Below are 16,789 nucleotides of genomic sequence, written 5' to 3' on the forward strand. Positions count from 1 at the left end.
GGGGGCATGGCGCTCCCCGATATCAAGCGATATTACTGGGCTTCCCAGTTGTCTGCCATTAATCACGTGATGTTTTCCCCGGGTCGTAATCCTGCATTCGAGATGGAATGACTCCAGCTTCCGGGTGGGGACTTTACTAGAGCGCTTTATTCTCGATCGGCCGGGCGCCATCTTGTGGGCCCATCCAAGATCGCAGTAACTGTATGGCGAGCTGCGAATGTGAGTTTGGGGTGGGAGGATCGCTTGACGTTGGCGACGCCGCTTTATGCCTCGGAACGTTTGGGCGGACTTTGGTCTACCAAGGGTTTCGACCGCTGGGATGTGATTGGGATTTGTAAGGTGGGTGATGTGTGCTCGAACGGTTGTGTGAAGTCGTTCCAGGCCCTCCAGGCGGAATATGGTTTGAGTGGTAGGGAATTTTTTCGCTACCTGCAGGTCCGGCACGCCCTCGCCTCAGTTTTGGTTCCTGATGAGGCCCTGCCTGAATCTTCTCCCCTCGAGGACCGTGTCCTTGATGGGCATCTTCCCGATAGTACTATTTCTCTGATTTACAAGAAATTGATCAATAATCGGGCGGACTTATTGATCCGACTTCGGGAGGCTTGGATTGGCGATGGGTTGGAGCTGGACGACGAGGATTGGCAGTCGGCACTCTCTTCTCCCAAGGGGGTGGCCATTCCTGCCCGTCTCCGTTTGGTTCAACTTAAGATTCTTCATCGAGTTTATGTCACGGGTCCGCGTCTGGTGACGATGGGCTTTTCTTCGGATGGGCTATGTAAGCGTGGTTGTGGTTTGAGTGCGACCTTTTTACATATCCTGTGGGAGTGCCCGGTTGTAGCGGCTTACTGGACTGCTGTGCTTGAGGTGATGACTGCTGTGACGGGTGTGGCCCTGCGGCCGGAGCCTCGACGATGTTTGTTGAATGTGTGGGAGCCCACTGACTACTCTGTGGCCCAGACCAGATGGGCTACCCTGGGTTACATGATTGCGAAGCGGGATGTTGCGCAACTCTGGGGCGCTTCCAGGCCCCCTGAGGTCTCGAAGTGGGAAGACAACATGGACTGGTCCATGTTTCGTGAGAAGACGGTTTATGTGGCCAGGGGCAGACCCAGGGCGTGGACGAAGGTTTGGGGCCAGTGGAATGATTATCGTGGGGATATTTGCACCCCTCCCCTTGTAGGCACTGCTGAGATTGTCCTATCTCCCTAGACGAGCGTTCCCGGAACCTTTCCATACGGGTTTTTTTTTCTATATTTCCGGTTCTCCCCGCTGCTCCCCTCCCCCCCTCCCGACTTGGTTGGAGCCTCTGGGCTCTGGGTCTGTTCTCCTGATCGTGGACCATCCCCTCCGTTCTTTGGGCTGACCTTAATTATCGTGCATTCGCCTTTTAGTGTTTGTTATTTTTTGTAAAATAAAAAATTTAAATTGCTCTGTGATATATGTAGAGTAATGCTTTGTGCTCGAGCTGTGCCTGACCACGGGTGTACATTTCTATTTCATGCATTGTGCCTTGTTATTAGCGGCCAGCCCGTGAGGTTGTAGGCCCATTCTTGTACTTTTCTATGCTTGCTCCAATAAAGGTTTTTGAACAAAAAAAAAAAAAAAAAAAAAGGCATGCTGGCCATCAGTAATTGGATGGGCAGCAACTGCCTCAAATTGAACTCCGAAAAAACGGAGGTCATTATTTTCGGAAAGCTGTCCCCTTCGTGGTCCAGCTCTTGGTGGTCACCGTTATTGGGTACTCTGCCCAACCCGGTCACCAAGGTTAGGAACTTAGGAATTATGTTTGATGATGGTCTGAATTTTGTTTCCCATGCCAATCAAGTGGTCTCGACAGCGTTTCACAAACTTAGATTGATTAGGAAAATTCTTCTATATCTCCCCGAAACGGCAGGAAAAACTTTGGTCAGCACGCTGGTGATGTCATCTTTGGATTATTGCAATGGGTTGTTTGCTAACGCACAAAGCAGGGTAATCAACAACCTGCAAACGGTTCAAAATGCAGCCGCCAGAATGTTGTCAGGGACCCCTAAATTTAAATCGGTATCTCACGTGATCAAAAACTACCATTGGTTGGCAGTAAGGAATCGCATAAAATTTAAGGCGTTATGCATTGCCTTCAAAGCCTAACGTAAATTAGGCCCCCAGTTCCCGATAAACCAGTTATCCACATACTGTCCCAATAGACAACTTCGTTCTTCTACTGCATACCGGCCACATGTACCACGTACAAAGACAGTGTCCTGGGTAGACAGACGTTTTGTTGTGGCAGCGGCAAGATTGTGGAATACCCTTCCGTTGCAGATCCGTTCCTGACAGTCACTGCTAAACTTTCGCAAAATGATAAAAACATGGTTGTTTAACCAATAAGCTGGCCTCTGATTCTGCTTAGTCCACAGCGCCGAGACGCCCAAGGGCATTTGTTGCGCTTTACAAGTTTCAAAAATAAATAAAATAAATAAATAAACTTGTGAAAGAGAGCAGGTGCAGCATACGGAGAGCTGATAAGACAGGAGACCAGCATAAAGGCTGGTTCCTGAATTCCCCACAGAGAATCCAATTCCAAGGGCTTTCTATAGACCCAAGTATCTGGACTGACCCTATCTGGGCTTGCCTAGGTAGATGAACAGAGGAAGAAAATCCATTCAGATCAGTTAGGTATTCATAACCCAAACCAAAGTAGTGAAAAACTAAACGTCATGTGTTTTTTCTGAATTGTTTGTTGCTGGGTTTGTCGTAGAAGGTTCTAACAAGATAGTCAGAGAATGGTAGTTCCTAAGGGTCACAAACTTTTTTCTTAAAATGCACACATGTAAAACTCCACATACTCTGAGAAAATGCATAAACGAATCCCATAAATTTGAAGCAGATGCTTAAAAAATCTCCTTCCAGGAGGTCAATGAGTGCAGTTGATTCTGTGATGTCACTCTATACTTTAGAATTAATTCAGAAGCCAACATTTTTACACAATGAACAACACAATTTTAGAGTGAAATAAAAATGAAACTGGGAGTATTTTCATTATGTGATTATAGAAGCTCGATGTTGCTCGTGAAAAGACTACAATACAAAAGTAATTTCAACTATAAGAATGTAACTCTGTCAAAAAATGTCTTTAGGATCAAAGAAGAGTGTTATCATGACCAAGAGAAATATGAGGATGGGAGACATTCCAAACATTGACTGGTAACAGGGAGGAGTGGTGATTGGTGCATGACGTTGCCATCTATCACTACCCCAAGGCTCTTGGCGGAGAGTGATTGAGTGGGTACTAAACCAAGATCACAAGGCCAGTAGTGGCTCTAAACGTTGGTCCTATTTTGCAGTAGGACTATCTCTGTCGCAGCAATGAATCTCATGGTTGAGAATTAGGGGTGTTGTCCATATGAAAATGTAATTGAGAATAGTGATGCTCCAAGCATGGTGTAATGAGAATCAAGATTTCATTAGAGACACAGAGGCTAACATTATCCATAAAGAACCTTTAATGCCACTCCTGCAGCACCTTTAAAGAGCTCACAACACATCAAATACTAGGGGGCTCATTAGGATGGCGACCCCAGAGGAGGAGGGACCGTCCGCAGGGGCAGCGGCGGTCCCATCCTATATATTTAACATTGCGGCGGGTGCTGCTTGAAGCAGCACACGCCGCAATGTTAAACAACACATGTTTTCCTTTGCCTGCACGAAGCTGCAGGCACCGCGTGGTGCCTGCCGCATCGTGCACGCAAAGGCAGGGGGGTACCATAGGTACCCCCCATGTGCAGCCCCCACCTCCCCTTCACCCCTGGGGGCCCGCAACAGGCCCCCAAAGACAAGTCCGTATGCCTTTACACAGCGGAAATGCCGCCGTGTAAAGGCATAGCACCGCTGACATCCTAATATGGCTGGCGGTGTCTGATAGACACCGCCAGCCATGTTAGTGCTTTTCCGGACGGGAGGCGACCGCGGCGGAAAAGCGGCGGACGGAAAAAAGATCCCCCAGCCATCCTAATCTGGCGGGGGGTCTTTTTTCTGTCCGCAGCGGTTAATCCGCATCCTCCGGGCCGGCGGTGGCTTCCGCCGGCCCGGAGGATGCGGATTAACCGCAATCCTAATGTGCCCCATAAACCAGATCACTCAAGTCCATAAATAACCCTCCCACTGAACATACCTCCTCTTTTAATTGCTGCTTCTGAGGAGATAAGTAAACCTTTTAATTCTTGGTATATTAAGTAGAGTTAGATTAGGTACTGTGTTGTATGTATGTATTGTTAATAATTTAGTTATGTAGAGCTAGCTTCTAATTTATGGAAGCAAATGCTCTATTATGACTGAGTTATTGGGTTATGTCGCAGGAAAAGATTAGGAAAGTGACATCCTTATAACAGAAAAACAAACCCCAACAAAATACGTTTTTACAAATGAATTTAAGTATCGTGTGTGAGTCTTTGATAGATTGTGGATCAGCTGTACTTTGTAGGAACACACTTTGGGGCCGATTAGGATGGCGGACGGACATGCGTCCGTCCGCCACCCCAGAGGTGGAGGGACCGTCCGCAGGGGCAGTGGCGGTCCCTCCGTGCAAATTAGGATGTGACCGCCACCCTGGCGGTCACATCCTGGATATTTAACATTGCGGCGGGTGCAGCTTCAAGCAGCACCCGCCGCAATGTTAAAAGTGCATGTTTAACATTTACATGCACAAAGCGGCAGGCACCGCGCGGTGCCTGCCGCTTTGTGCATGTAAATTCTGGGGGGTACCATAGGTACCCCCCATGTGCACCCCCCACCCGCCTACACCCTGGGGGCCCGCAACGGGCCCCCAAAATCAAAAGTACACATGCTTTTCCACGGCGGAAAAACCGCCGCGGAAAAGCATATTTACAAATGCTTCCTAATTTGTCTGACGGTGTCTAATAGACACTGCCAGCCAAATGAGAGCTTTTCCGCCGCGGTTGTAATCCGACCGCGGCGGAAAAGCTGCGGACAGAAACCAAGACCCACCAGCCATCGTAATGCGGCGGTGGGTCTTTGGTGACTCCGCAGAGGATTTTCCGCCTCCTCCGGGCCGGAGGTGGCTTCCGCCGGCCCGGAGGAGGCGGAAAATCCTCCATCATAATGAGGCCCTTAGTGTGTACAACGATGTGAAAATTCTAATGTTGCAGCTTTTTTATAACCGCTCTTACCTGTGCTGCAGGAGTGGCATTAAAGGTTATTTATGCATAATGGTAGCCTCCAGTTTTGAAATGATATCATCTGCATAATTATGCATGCTGTATCCAAAAGCAGTTAGGGCCTCATTCAAATGTGTAATAAACAAATAAAACAAGTGACGCTGCAAAGAGGAGCTTTGTGGAACACCACTTTCAAAGCCAGTTGCCTTAAAGGTGAAATTTCCAAGTTTCACTGACTGTGTTCAATTCTCTAAAATGGACTTTATACACTCTCGAGATATTCCATGTACCCCGCCTCAGATTACCGGCTGATCAGAATCCTATGATCAACTGTATCAAAGGCAGCAGACCAGTACTAAAAGAACCAGGGCAACGTTCCTGCCATGATCCTCTTATAGCTGTAGTTTGTCTAAAACTGCTGTTAACACAGACTCCGTACTGTGAAATGGTCTGAAGCATGCTTGAGCTCGGTAAAGGAAGGCAGTTATCTGTAAATGTCTGCTTAGCACTTGAGATACATTTCCTACAGTAATTTGGTCAGGAAATGGATCAGTGAGATTAGATGGTCATTTTTTAACATCTCTTGTGAGGTTGCAAAACACTGATATATTACTTACCAATTTGGTATTTGGTCGAGAAGCTTTAATCACGCCCCTTTCAGATATTGATTAGTAGCCTTGTGCAATTTTCTCTAACAGTGTGTGCAGTTCTGCTAATACATAAAACTCAATGAAGTTTAGAAAAGTAATCTGTTTAATTGAATTTGGGTACCTTGTTCATAGATTGCACCAATTTAAATGCCTAGTGCTACAATGTGCGGATCTCTGATCATTTATCTGTAGATAGTCACTAATCTCCCAGACATGGTGATCTTGTATGCTCAGAGGTATATAGGTTGGTTTTAAGTACTGCCTAACCAATCCCAGAACACGTATTACACACTGATACATTGCATATAAATAACTAAAAGTCCATAGCGTAGCAATAAGATCGTTCTCTTTTCCCACCCTGCACAATTATTTGGAAGAATAACAGGAAGTATTACCTGTTGCTCAGAGAATGATCCAGGGGCGGATTTACTGAAGTTCGCCCTTCTAGGATCATTGCATGGAACTTTCCAGACTGCTGTCTTTGGCCTACGCATTCCTAGGAGTTTAAGCTCTTCGCACCCATTCATCGTCAGTCCACTCTGGTCTTTCATCTTGTCTTGGAAGTCTGCCACCAGCTCTGCATATGATGTGAAAAAATATTTTTTGTTAAACTTTGATCTCTTTTATCAAAAGAGAAACAATCCACAGTACTAGATAATATTTCCTACCAGCTAACATATTCTCCTGCCTAATACTCTAATGTGCATCATTCCGCGCGTGTGAACATGCTCGACAGTTAGACCACACTAATTAATGTTCTTCTACTTAACATGTTCCACTAGTCACTTAATGTACTGGGCGACATGCCTCCTGGTTAACATGAACTACTACAAATTTAGCCCTATTAGCCAAAAAGTCCTGCTGCTCAATACTGTGTTGGTTAATAAGCCAACACAGTCAACATGTCTTAATCCCTCATGAACTCTATGAATTAGCATCTACTACTGTGTCCATCTCCACTAGTATTTATATGGCACTATAGTTCATGATCATCTAGGTAAAATGAACTAGTAGTGAACATTCCTCAAAATTTTAAATATTCTGCTAGTTATCTTTCAGTACTAGCTAACAGTACTAGCTAATACGTGATGTTAAAAATAACCCACTAGTTAAGAAAACCTACCATTCAATATAGTTCACTAGTTTCGCACATTACTGGTTAACAAAACATAACCTTCTAGTTAACATATCCTAATATATTTCAAACCCTGCAGAACCGCAGACCCATCAATTACTTTAGTTTGATGAAAGCATACTGTGTGTTCTGTAACTGAACGTATGCAACTTCTTCTGGAATATTTGCTGATTTGCAACCTAATACTGGGAGGTCTGTTTTTTACAATTCAGATCTTTTTCTAAGTAATGATTTACATTCCTTTGTATTTTTTGGGGGGTGATTCTATTACAGTGATGAGTTAATTCATAGTGTTCTGTTGCATCCCAGCTAGGTTCTCAAAGTATAAATACACATACATGCATACATATAGAAATACATACACATTTCGTATTTTATTTGCCACAAATTTCTTGCCATCCAATCAAATACGATTCCATGTATCTTCCTGTCACTTGATCAAAAAGATTTTTACCGGACAATGCTGTAAAAAAATGAAAATATTGATGAATTTGTGAAAGTAAAACTGTAAAAGTTATGAAGGATGTTTTTCTCATGAAACTGTACAATGCGAAAGAAGATGGGGAACTGTAAGTGCACTATACTGCACAGACTACACCCCACAAACACAAATGCCAGAAACTGGCCTCTCGGCAAATAGGCAGACTTCCAAAGAGATGGTGCATATAATTTGGAAAGTAGTGTACTGCATTACACTATATTTTTGAAGAAAGTCACATTAAATCTCAAATGTCTTCAACTATCAACATGCATTAAAATGATAGGCTGCTAAAAGTATGTACTTGTGCTGTATCGTAAGATTGATTTTTTAATGAACTAGAAAATTTCAGTTTTTCACTCTCTAATATATGTTAGTATAATATGCACCTGTGGAAGTGAGTTCTAGGAATCGGTTCATAAAAGCATTTATGAGTTTAGGAAGCAGTATTACAGTATTACTCCTTTACATACCTTTGTGAATTGGGCCAAAAACGTATGACTCCCTCTTAGTAAAACTGCAAGGAGAGCACAGTACCTTCTATTCATACTAATTGTGTATTAACATTCCCCGAGTACTCACATTTATTTCCTTCTTAGGTATTTGGGGCCAAGTCACAAGGACATGCAAAAGTATAAAAGAGTTCAATAGGAGAACTACTTTTACGTAGAGCATTTGGTCATAGGTCCTCCATACTTTGAGCACTAATTTCAAAAAGTGCTTGTCCACCAAGTGCTGACTAACACATCCCAGAAATTGTGAGGTGTCAGAGTAGTGAGAAATGCTACCCATGAAAGGCTTCACGTGTTGTCACCCAAATCAAGAAAGACTGTAGCCCCAGGACTTCGTAGATTTTTGTAACTATAATGAACAACTTTAATTGGATCCTTCTCAAGATGTGTTTGTATTCAGAAACCTTTGTAAGCCACATTCCCAGTTCAGCTATGATTAGAGATGTGTCCCTGGCAACAGCAGCAGTAAATCTGTATCTATTGAGGAAATGCAACTTCCCCCAGATTACTCATGGGAATCTTGTGAATTTCGAAATTTATTTCAGATGAAGGTTTAAGTCTACAAGAGGAAATTTATTACGGATTTTTATAAATGCGATCGAATGCAAATTATCTTTTGCAGCCCTGTTTTCAGACAGAGTGCTAGCATTTTTAATCCAATTACATGGCAAATGGCCCACATTTTATGTTTCTACCAACTTGCTCCTGATGCTATAGGCAGTGCTTAAAATAGCCTTACTACAGTTCTCGTCATGCATGTTCTGCTTTAGCAGGAGTCTCAAAGAAATCTGATTGGAATTTTTCCTGGATTTATTGGGTAACCTCGACAAATCTAGTAAACTTAAACTACTGATGAGAAAAAGCATCCAATATCAAAAAGTTTAATATTGTGCAATCTTATTGTACAAATTGGAAAAACACACATCAGGCAGCTTTTTTTAAGTGTCAGGGTAATGGTTAGAGTGAAGATTAAGGTTAGGATTTCATTAATGATTATGATAAAGTTTGGATAAGGTTAAGGGTAAGTTAAGAGTAGTGTTAAGGTTGCGGTTAGAAAGAGTGTTTCGGTAAAGTAAGGGTTATCTTGGGTAGAGGACTGGGCTAGGAGATTACTTTTAACGCCATAAAATGGACACAATCACCCCAAATCTCCCCAAAATTACTACTATTGTCAATTCTCACTCGAATAAGTCCAGTACATGCCAGTCACTTATTATGGTTTATGAATTTATATTCTGCCGGTCTTTCGTTTACCATTACTAAAATACTACAGTTTCATCCCTTTTTCCCTTACATCTGATCTCTAAATAGTTTAGGTGGCTTGGATCCTTGGTATAATGTAAGCCATTGTTAGCTGTCAGATGAGCTTCTGCTGCACTTTAAAAAGAAATACTGCCTCCAATCCTACTGCTTGGTTGATGCTGCTTACGGCTGAGCTTTACAATCACCTATAATATCCATGATGGCATCTATGGTACAGTAATCATTCACCTAATCAGCGGCTGAAAAATATTGATATTCACATAATCATCTTGTGCATACTTAAGTGCGATCTGAATAGCAATGCCAGAAATGCAATTTTCTGAGGATCAGATTTACCCAGTCCTGTGCCACATGGTTTAAATTCAGTTTATTTCCATATATAAAGAAAAGAGAATGATTTGAGTATTTTGAAATACATGAAGTACATCATAATTTAACCTTTATGGCCAAGATTCTGTTGTTTCTATAGATGGAGAAATCCATCTGGTTAAATCCACATTTCATACCTTAGGAGATTCTTTTCTTAAAGATGTTTAATTCATGTCATTCAAAAACATAGTTACAGTGTCGCTTCCTCTCTCCTATAAGTAAGTCTTCATTCTACCAGTAGAAAATCAGAATTAGAAATGCATATTGGCCGTATGTGATAGAACCATCCAAGAAGGATCTACATTCAAAACATTTAGGTAGATTTGTAGTGTCCTTAAAATCCCTGGGCATATAGGCCCTGAATGGTTGTGGCAAAGTATTCTAAGAGTGGAGACCATAATATTGACAATAAGTCAGGCCTGTAATGTAATCTGTCATTTTTTTCATTCCCTAATTTATGATACCATTCAATTTTTTTTACACCAATGCGGTCTCCTACTTCACCAGGAGAATGTGTCAAGTGTATAACAGCATTATACTGACCAATTAAAAAGCTTTCTATCAGGCTCCTCAGAACATCTAAAGAGTGTGGCCTGGTAGGACCAGTGCTTAATTTGAGCTGGTGGTTGACGGGGGCACCGTCACTTATTTTCCCATATGAGATATAAGAGTGCAAGAGAGGGAAAAACAAACAGATCGAAAAGACAGAGGAAGAAAACAATAGCAAAACCATCACAAACAAAAAGCAGGAACCTGCTAGGATAGGAGCAGGGCATGACCTTGGTATAGGATGCGCTAATGTTTAATTGCTCCCGCCCCAGGCTTCTGGGAAGAGCTTCAGGCACTGTTACTTATTCTTGCACGAATTAGGAATGAAGTAGGACGCTATCAGGATCAAGTGGTATCAGTAACCCCATGGGCTCTTCTTTTGCCCCCAGTAATACTTTTCAATAATCATATATTGGAGTGGTCCCTAACGGTGTGTGTGTTCCCATCGCGCTCCACCTTCTTCCACACTTCTCTGATTTATTAGAATCAATGGTGTGCAAGCAGTACAGAAAGGGATGCCACCAAACATTTGCGAGCTACTTCCAACCACTGAGCAGGGGGATTTCTCATTTAAAATTTCTCATTGGTCATGGGAGAGGGTCAATTATGTTTTCTTCTCCCATTTCCTCTGCTATCATCCTTGTAGGTGACGCCTCCATCTTATAACAGCATGTACATTTTCGAAATGATATGTGGCTCATATTTCACTCCTTATAGAGTTTTACAAATATGGTAAGAGGTCTTGTGGCCTCTGTCTCTATCGCTGGGTCTGAAACCCATTGTTGGACTAGGCTAAATCAGTGGTGGTACAAAAAATATTGATTTACCATAATATTGTAGACAGAATTTTGAGAACCAAAACATCAGCAGGTAAGTATATATAAGTATAGGTTTATTGCAGTTAACTCCACATATATGTGCCTTGTTGTATATATATCATCAAGGTACGCTGATTAACAATAGTAAATCTATACATATCTACCTGCACTTGTCGATAAGATATTTTGGTTCTCAATATTTTGAATGCAATATTCTGGTAAATCAATATCCCTCTTCCTTCCCACCTTCCTGCACAAAACAATCATCCCCGTGATGCAGGCACCCTTGCGTCAGCGCATGGCAGCTAAGTGTGCGCCAGCACAGGGGAGAGCAAAGGGATCAGGCATATCGTTGTAGATAGGACAACATTCCTTTGCTTTTGAATTAACGCGGCGCGGCGCAGCCAAATGGCTTGCGGCACTGCGCTGCGTTAATGCCTTGTAAATCAGGCACTCTATTTCCTAAGAGTATATGCGCCATAATATAACATTCAAATGAATCCAACTTCCTATCTTATAATTCTAAAAACGTCACTAGCATGCTGTTCAATCTTGAATTTCCATTGTCCGCTCGTTCTTGGTAAATTATGCTTCAAGCATAATTGTGGCCTTGACAAAACCCAGAAAGCATGGACACTAATCACAATAGTATCATATTCAAACTGGCATAATTTAAGGACATGGCAAAGCTGTGTTGCCTACGGAGGGTGCCATCACCAGTGCAGTGCCACATTGCCTCTACAGAAGCCAACATGTCTCCATTTGCCAAGTGAAGGTATGGCAAATTGCCTTTCATGATGGGCTCAAAAAGTCCTTGAACCAACCCTGCATTCTTCACCTTTTACGAGTATCTGAATCTAAGGTTGATTTTACTTTTGGAAAGACCTATATTCTGTTTCAGAGTGAACGTTTCTCCTCAACATGTTCCCAACTCCAGCGTAACCGAAGAAGTAACACTCACAAATGCAGTAGTGTCTATTAAAGGACCTGATGCTTAAAGAGGTTGCCTTCACAGCAACATCTGTAGAGCAGGTCATTCTGTTCAGGGCAGGTGTTGCTCACATCCAACATTGCAATGCAAGCAGTGCAGAAAGTTAGGGATAAAACCTAAATTTCTTCGAGGATATGGAAGGGAATCCTTAACAAACTCCTCAGTCAGCAAGGGAGGCCAACATAGGTTCTCGGTACTGATGTTATAATACACAACACAGAACAAATAATAGGTTATACCCAACGTGTGGAGTCATCGGAATGAATTAGAGACAATGACAGTCTGGGGGAAATTGTGAATGAACAATCGGACAATATAGTCATGGGGCAAAAGGGGATCTTACTGTACAGCTCAGTCTCAGTGAAGATACTTAGCATGGGTGTGAAGGTCAATCTGCCACCTTCTATTTTTGAATGAGTTTCAAGTGGTTTCCTGAGAGGGATATAAAAACGATGCACTGTGACTTAGTTTTGCTTCTGTCAGTGCCTGTGGGCAGAATTATGGGTAACAGGAAGATGATAGGTTACATCATGGTGAATAGCATGTCCTGATCCGCTGCACTGAGCCTACAGGCCCCTTCTAATTTTCGAGGCCAAAAGGAGAAGAGGTGCCAGTGGCATGTGGGTGATGGTCACACGTGTGTCTGCAAGGACGCAGGAGTTCATGTGATTCTTTTTTCTTTCACTTTTGTCCTGATCTCTTCTTTTTGTAGGGAAGATGCCTTGTTTGATACTAGTATACACAGAACACTTAGGGCCCCATTAGGATGGCGGGCAGATTACCCCCGCCGGGCAGGGGTTGGTCACCGCCGTCCCGGCGGGGGCAATCCGTCCGCCATCCGTGTTGAAAAGACCCACCGCTATATTATTATGGCTGAGGGCACCGCCCGCCACAATGTTAGGGATGCAGGATGCGCCCGCCACAGTGGCGGGCGCATCCTAATGGCAGGCTCGGGACCACCGCCCTTATGGCGGGTGGTCCCTCTGTACGACGGGATGGCTGGCGGACAAAGTCCGCCAGCCATCCTAATGTGCCCCTTATTGTCCAGTTTGAGTCCAGAGAATCGTATATGGGGAGCTACGCAAAATCTAAGTTGCTAGAAATAAAATTGTGGTTCAGTGATATATATCACATTGGGTCTAGCTCGCCATCTGCAAAATATTAGGAGTTGACCAATACGGAGAACAGGAGGGTCACAGTTCATCCATTTCCACCCAAAACTAGGCTACCCCAATGAAAAGGATTTGAGCAGTTCAGTATCTTTAGAGATGAGGTTTCTTTGGGTCCAGTGCACCAACCAAATCAGTTGTACAGATTGTGTTACATGCAGCATAAGTGTCCTCGCTCTGAATGATCCTTTATGAGCTAGATGGCCCCACTGAATTTGAGAAATCATTAAATTCCAGAATTCCAGGAAATAGAGATCAGATAGAGGAAGCCATCAATGGGTTCCTTGTTGACTTCAATCATCTTCTACCTATCTTATGCAGTCTTTACCTGGCTAAATTGCCTTGTTATTTATGTACTTTTATCTTCATTTCTTTTCATTAAGGACTTGTCTGCATGGCCCCTTATTACATGTACTCAAAACATTCTGCCCCTGATTATGAGTTTGTCTATCCATGGACCGCCATACTCACGGGGGCATGGTGGTGGCGGTCTCCCCACTGCCCTGGTATGGGATGGGTGGTGGGACAGCCACAGCTCAGCCACAGCCGCCAGGGAACTGCCATTCCCTGGTGGTGTTGCGGCTGTGTAGAGGCATCCATATGCTTAGCAGGACCACCGTGGTCCAGTCAACAATTAGGAGTTTCCTCTCCGCCAGGGTTTACATGGAGGTTCTTCCTCCATGTAAACTCTGGCAGAGGAAACATAGGGGGACCTACTGGGCCCCCTGGTGCGTCTGGGCCTTGTGGATGCAACAGTGTGAATGCACACCAGTTGCTGCACGGCATGGGCTTTTCAGTCGATGCCGTGCAGGAACTGATTTTGGCTTTCCCATTGTGATGCCCGTTTTTAGAGCCACTGCAATGGGAACGCCAAAAGAAAGCCCGCCAGACAGGAGGAAACTCCTAATATGGCGGGAGGCCCGACCACAGCTTGGCTGTGCAGCGGGCCCAACACGCACTGTCGTGTCCAGCACACAATGCTTTACTTTGTATGTCTATGTAATGCATAAGGCTGTTCTGCTTCTCAAAAGTAAATCATAAGTGTTAAAACATGGCGCAAGTCACCAGATTATCCTGTTGAAGGTTTAGTCCACTAACTCACACTAAAATGAAAGGTAAGCACTGGCAAAGGCAGCTACCCTGTCCACGGCAAGCTCATGCGATGGCTTTTAAACAACAGTTATTGCATGCATGTGCCACAAGAATTAACATAAGAAATAAAAAACATGCCACTGCCTAAATATGACAAATCAAATGCTCAAAATAAAAAAGTAAAAGTTAAACAATTAATCAACAGATGCACCTGTATTACAACAGTGGACTGCTTCCTTGAAGACGTGTACTCGGGAAAGGTTTAAAAAGTGAAACCCTTTTTAGTTTTAACGCACAGGAAAATATGACTTTTTGTTTGTGTAAAGAAATGTACTATTAGCTTTGAATTACTGTAACCCGAGGCATAGTTCATACATACACAAGGATGACTAAAATGGAGAAGGAATGGAAAGAAAACGGCGCTAACAAAGTAAAGTACTGGCCCAGTAGCCATTACACTGAACTTCACTTCTTTCTAGATTTATTTGCATATGAAACCAAGCAAAAGTCATTACTCAGAGCAAGAAAGCCAATATGGTGTGGTGGGTGGAAACAAAATGTGAATAACATCTGAACAGACCACTGGGTGAAAAGGCTGACCCGAGGCTCGTATGAAGGGCCTCATGTATCATACTTTCAACTTGCCACTTTGCTGCTCTGCGCTGCGTGAACCATATTTAACATTATACAAATAGTACAGTTGATGGATGGAATGCTGAAAAATGGCAAACATTCACGTCCAGTACAGAGATATGGACCTGAAGTAATTATTTTTTAGCTCACCATGCCATTCCTGTTTAGACCCAGCCATATGCAAATCAGTCTTGACCCAGCTCCCCATGGAAACAGTCTAGCCCGACCTGCCAGGCCAGGTCCTCCCTGGGCCGGAAACAAGCATTCTGGGACCGGTTTCAGGGTATCACCCCTTATCAGTCACAAAAAGAATAATATTTAACATTATACAGCACATTCCTATCCTTTCCTTCACTGGGGCACAAACTGCTGCCTAGCGCCAACGTAGGCACCCTTGCACCATGGTGCAAGGGTGCCTGTGTTGCAGACAGAATTGTTTTTGTGCAGGAAGGGAAGGGACGCCTTTTTGCGCAAAAAAATCTACTGAGACATTTACCTCTTTTTATGTGTGCAGCAGAATGCAGCACACATGGAAGGAGTAAAAAACAAGGAGAAATAAAGTAATTTCTCTTTGTTATGCTTCACCTGGGGTAGTGTAGCATCTTAACGCATTTCCCAGGTAAACCAGTAATGGTAAATCTGGAAATGCACCAAAATCCGTGGGTGGATGCGTGGGAACACCCACGCTCCACCAATGGAACGCCTCCCTAGGGCAGAGTAATGCAATGCAGCGCTTCGCGCTGCATTGCATTACTCTAGTTTTAACATGCCATGCAAGGCCACGCAGGTTGGCTTTGCGTGGCTTGATAAATCTTACTCAGTAGTTGCGGCGCCCAAGCGCCCAATTGCATTGCGCAAGGGCGATGCAACTGCTTGACAAATCTGCCCTATATCTATAAACGTTTGACTACCTGAGGCTGTTGACTGTCTTTAGGCCATCTCAAAAAACAGAAGGCAAGGCATCTACCTTCTAATAGGATATTGAACTTAAGGTGATGCTAACCAAGAGAAACTACAATGGTGCTTGGTATTGCAAAAACAATTTTCCTAGAGTTTAATTTTTAAACAATTCTCAAGACTTTCGAATATAACAAAGCCAAGCTGGAGATATAAAAGTGTTCGCCCAAAGGAAATTCACACCACCATAATTTGCAATTAAATAGAGGGTTAGTATGTAGGTTCCAGCCATTGCTGGCAAGGGTGCAACAATTCTGGCACATACATTCACATGTGTTGGGCAAGTGGCTGAGAAAGGGTCTCTGGATGCAGGTTATTCAGAAGGTTAAAGATATCACCAATGTTCAATTACCAGTGTATACCCTGGTAGTTTTGTCGGGGGAGATGGAACATGAAGAGTTGTATTCACTGTTGACACCAATTGGTAGGCTCATATTCCAACTGTTGCTTGCTGCTAGATTTACAGTGGCTCATAAATGGAAGGCTCCTGACTCCACAACCTTGGAGCTGTGATGGAGCAATACCTGGAATATCTACACTATGGAAATGCTGACAACTATCCTTCGAGATCAGGTAGCTTGATTTGAGAGAGTTTGGACCCCCAATCTTCATGTACCATACGAAACAAGCCACAGGGGTTCATCCTCAGCCTCCTCCATCACTGTTGTCAGCGGCCGCAATGGATGTGGATATTACTGAACAATGTGACCAGACAAGCTCTTTTTTTTTGTATTGAAGTCCAAAATTACAATACATTAAAACCCATACATCCATAAAAAGAATTTACCTGTAGGCATAATATTAGATTTACAAGAATTAATAAATAGCACAAAAGCACTGAGAATTCATGAACAAATGCAAAAAACAGAAAGACAAAAATACTTTAAGCTTTTTTACAACATGCATAAGACAGTTACCACTCCCAATCCTAATCGAAGTATGTGGCCCAAATTTTTTCGAACTTCCCAAGACCCCCCACTCGTAATGCATAAGTGCGTTCACTTTTTTTAACCGCTT

The 16,789-nt window shown here is 43.3% G+C and overlaps 1 protein-coding gene across 1 annotated transcript in view; it reads right to left on the reverse strand.

Moving 5' to 3' along the window:
- CCDC27 (coiled-coil domain containing 27) overlaps nt 1-16,789 on the reverse strand; it is a 295,166-nt gene that overhangs the window by 225,996 nt on the left and 52,381 nt on the right. Inside the window, exons 2-3 of the mRNA XM_078640960.1 lie at nt 7,304-7,404; nt 6,202-6,383 (exon numbers count right to left, since the gene is read on the reverse strand). Of these exons, the coding sequence (XP_078497086.1) occupies nt 6,202-6,357 (156 nt within the window). The 5' untranslated portion in view covers nt 6,358-6,383; nt 7,304-7,404. The remainder of the gene's footprint in view (nt 1-6,201; nt 6,384-7,303; nt 7,405-16,789) is intronic.

Source organism: Lissotriton helveticus, chromosome 5_1 (assembly GCF_964261635.1).
Source record: "Lissotriton helveticus chromosome 5_1, aLisHel1.1, whole genome shotgun sequence".
Taxonomy (NCBI): domain Eukaryota; kingdom Metazoa; phylum Chordata; class Amphibia; order Caudata; family Salamandridae; genus Lissotriton; species Lissotriton helveticus.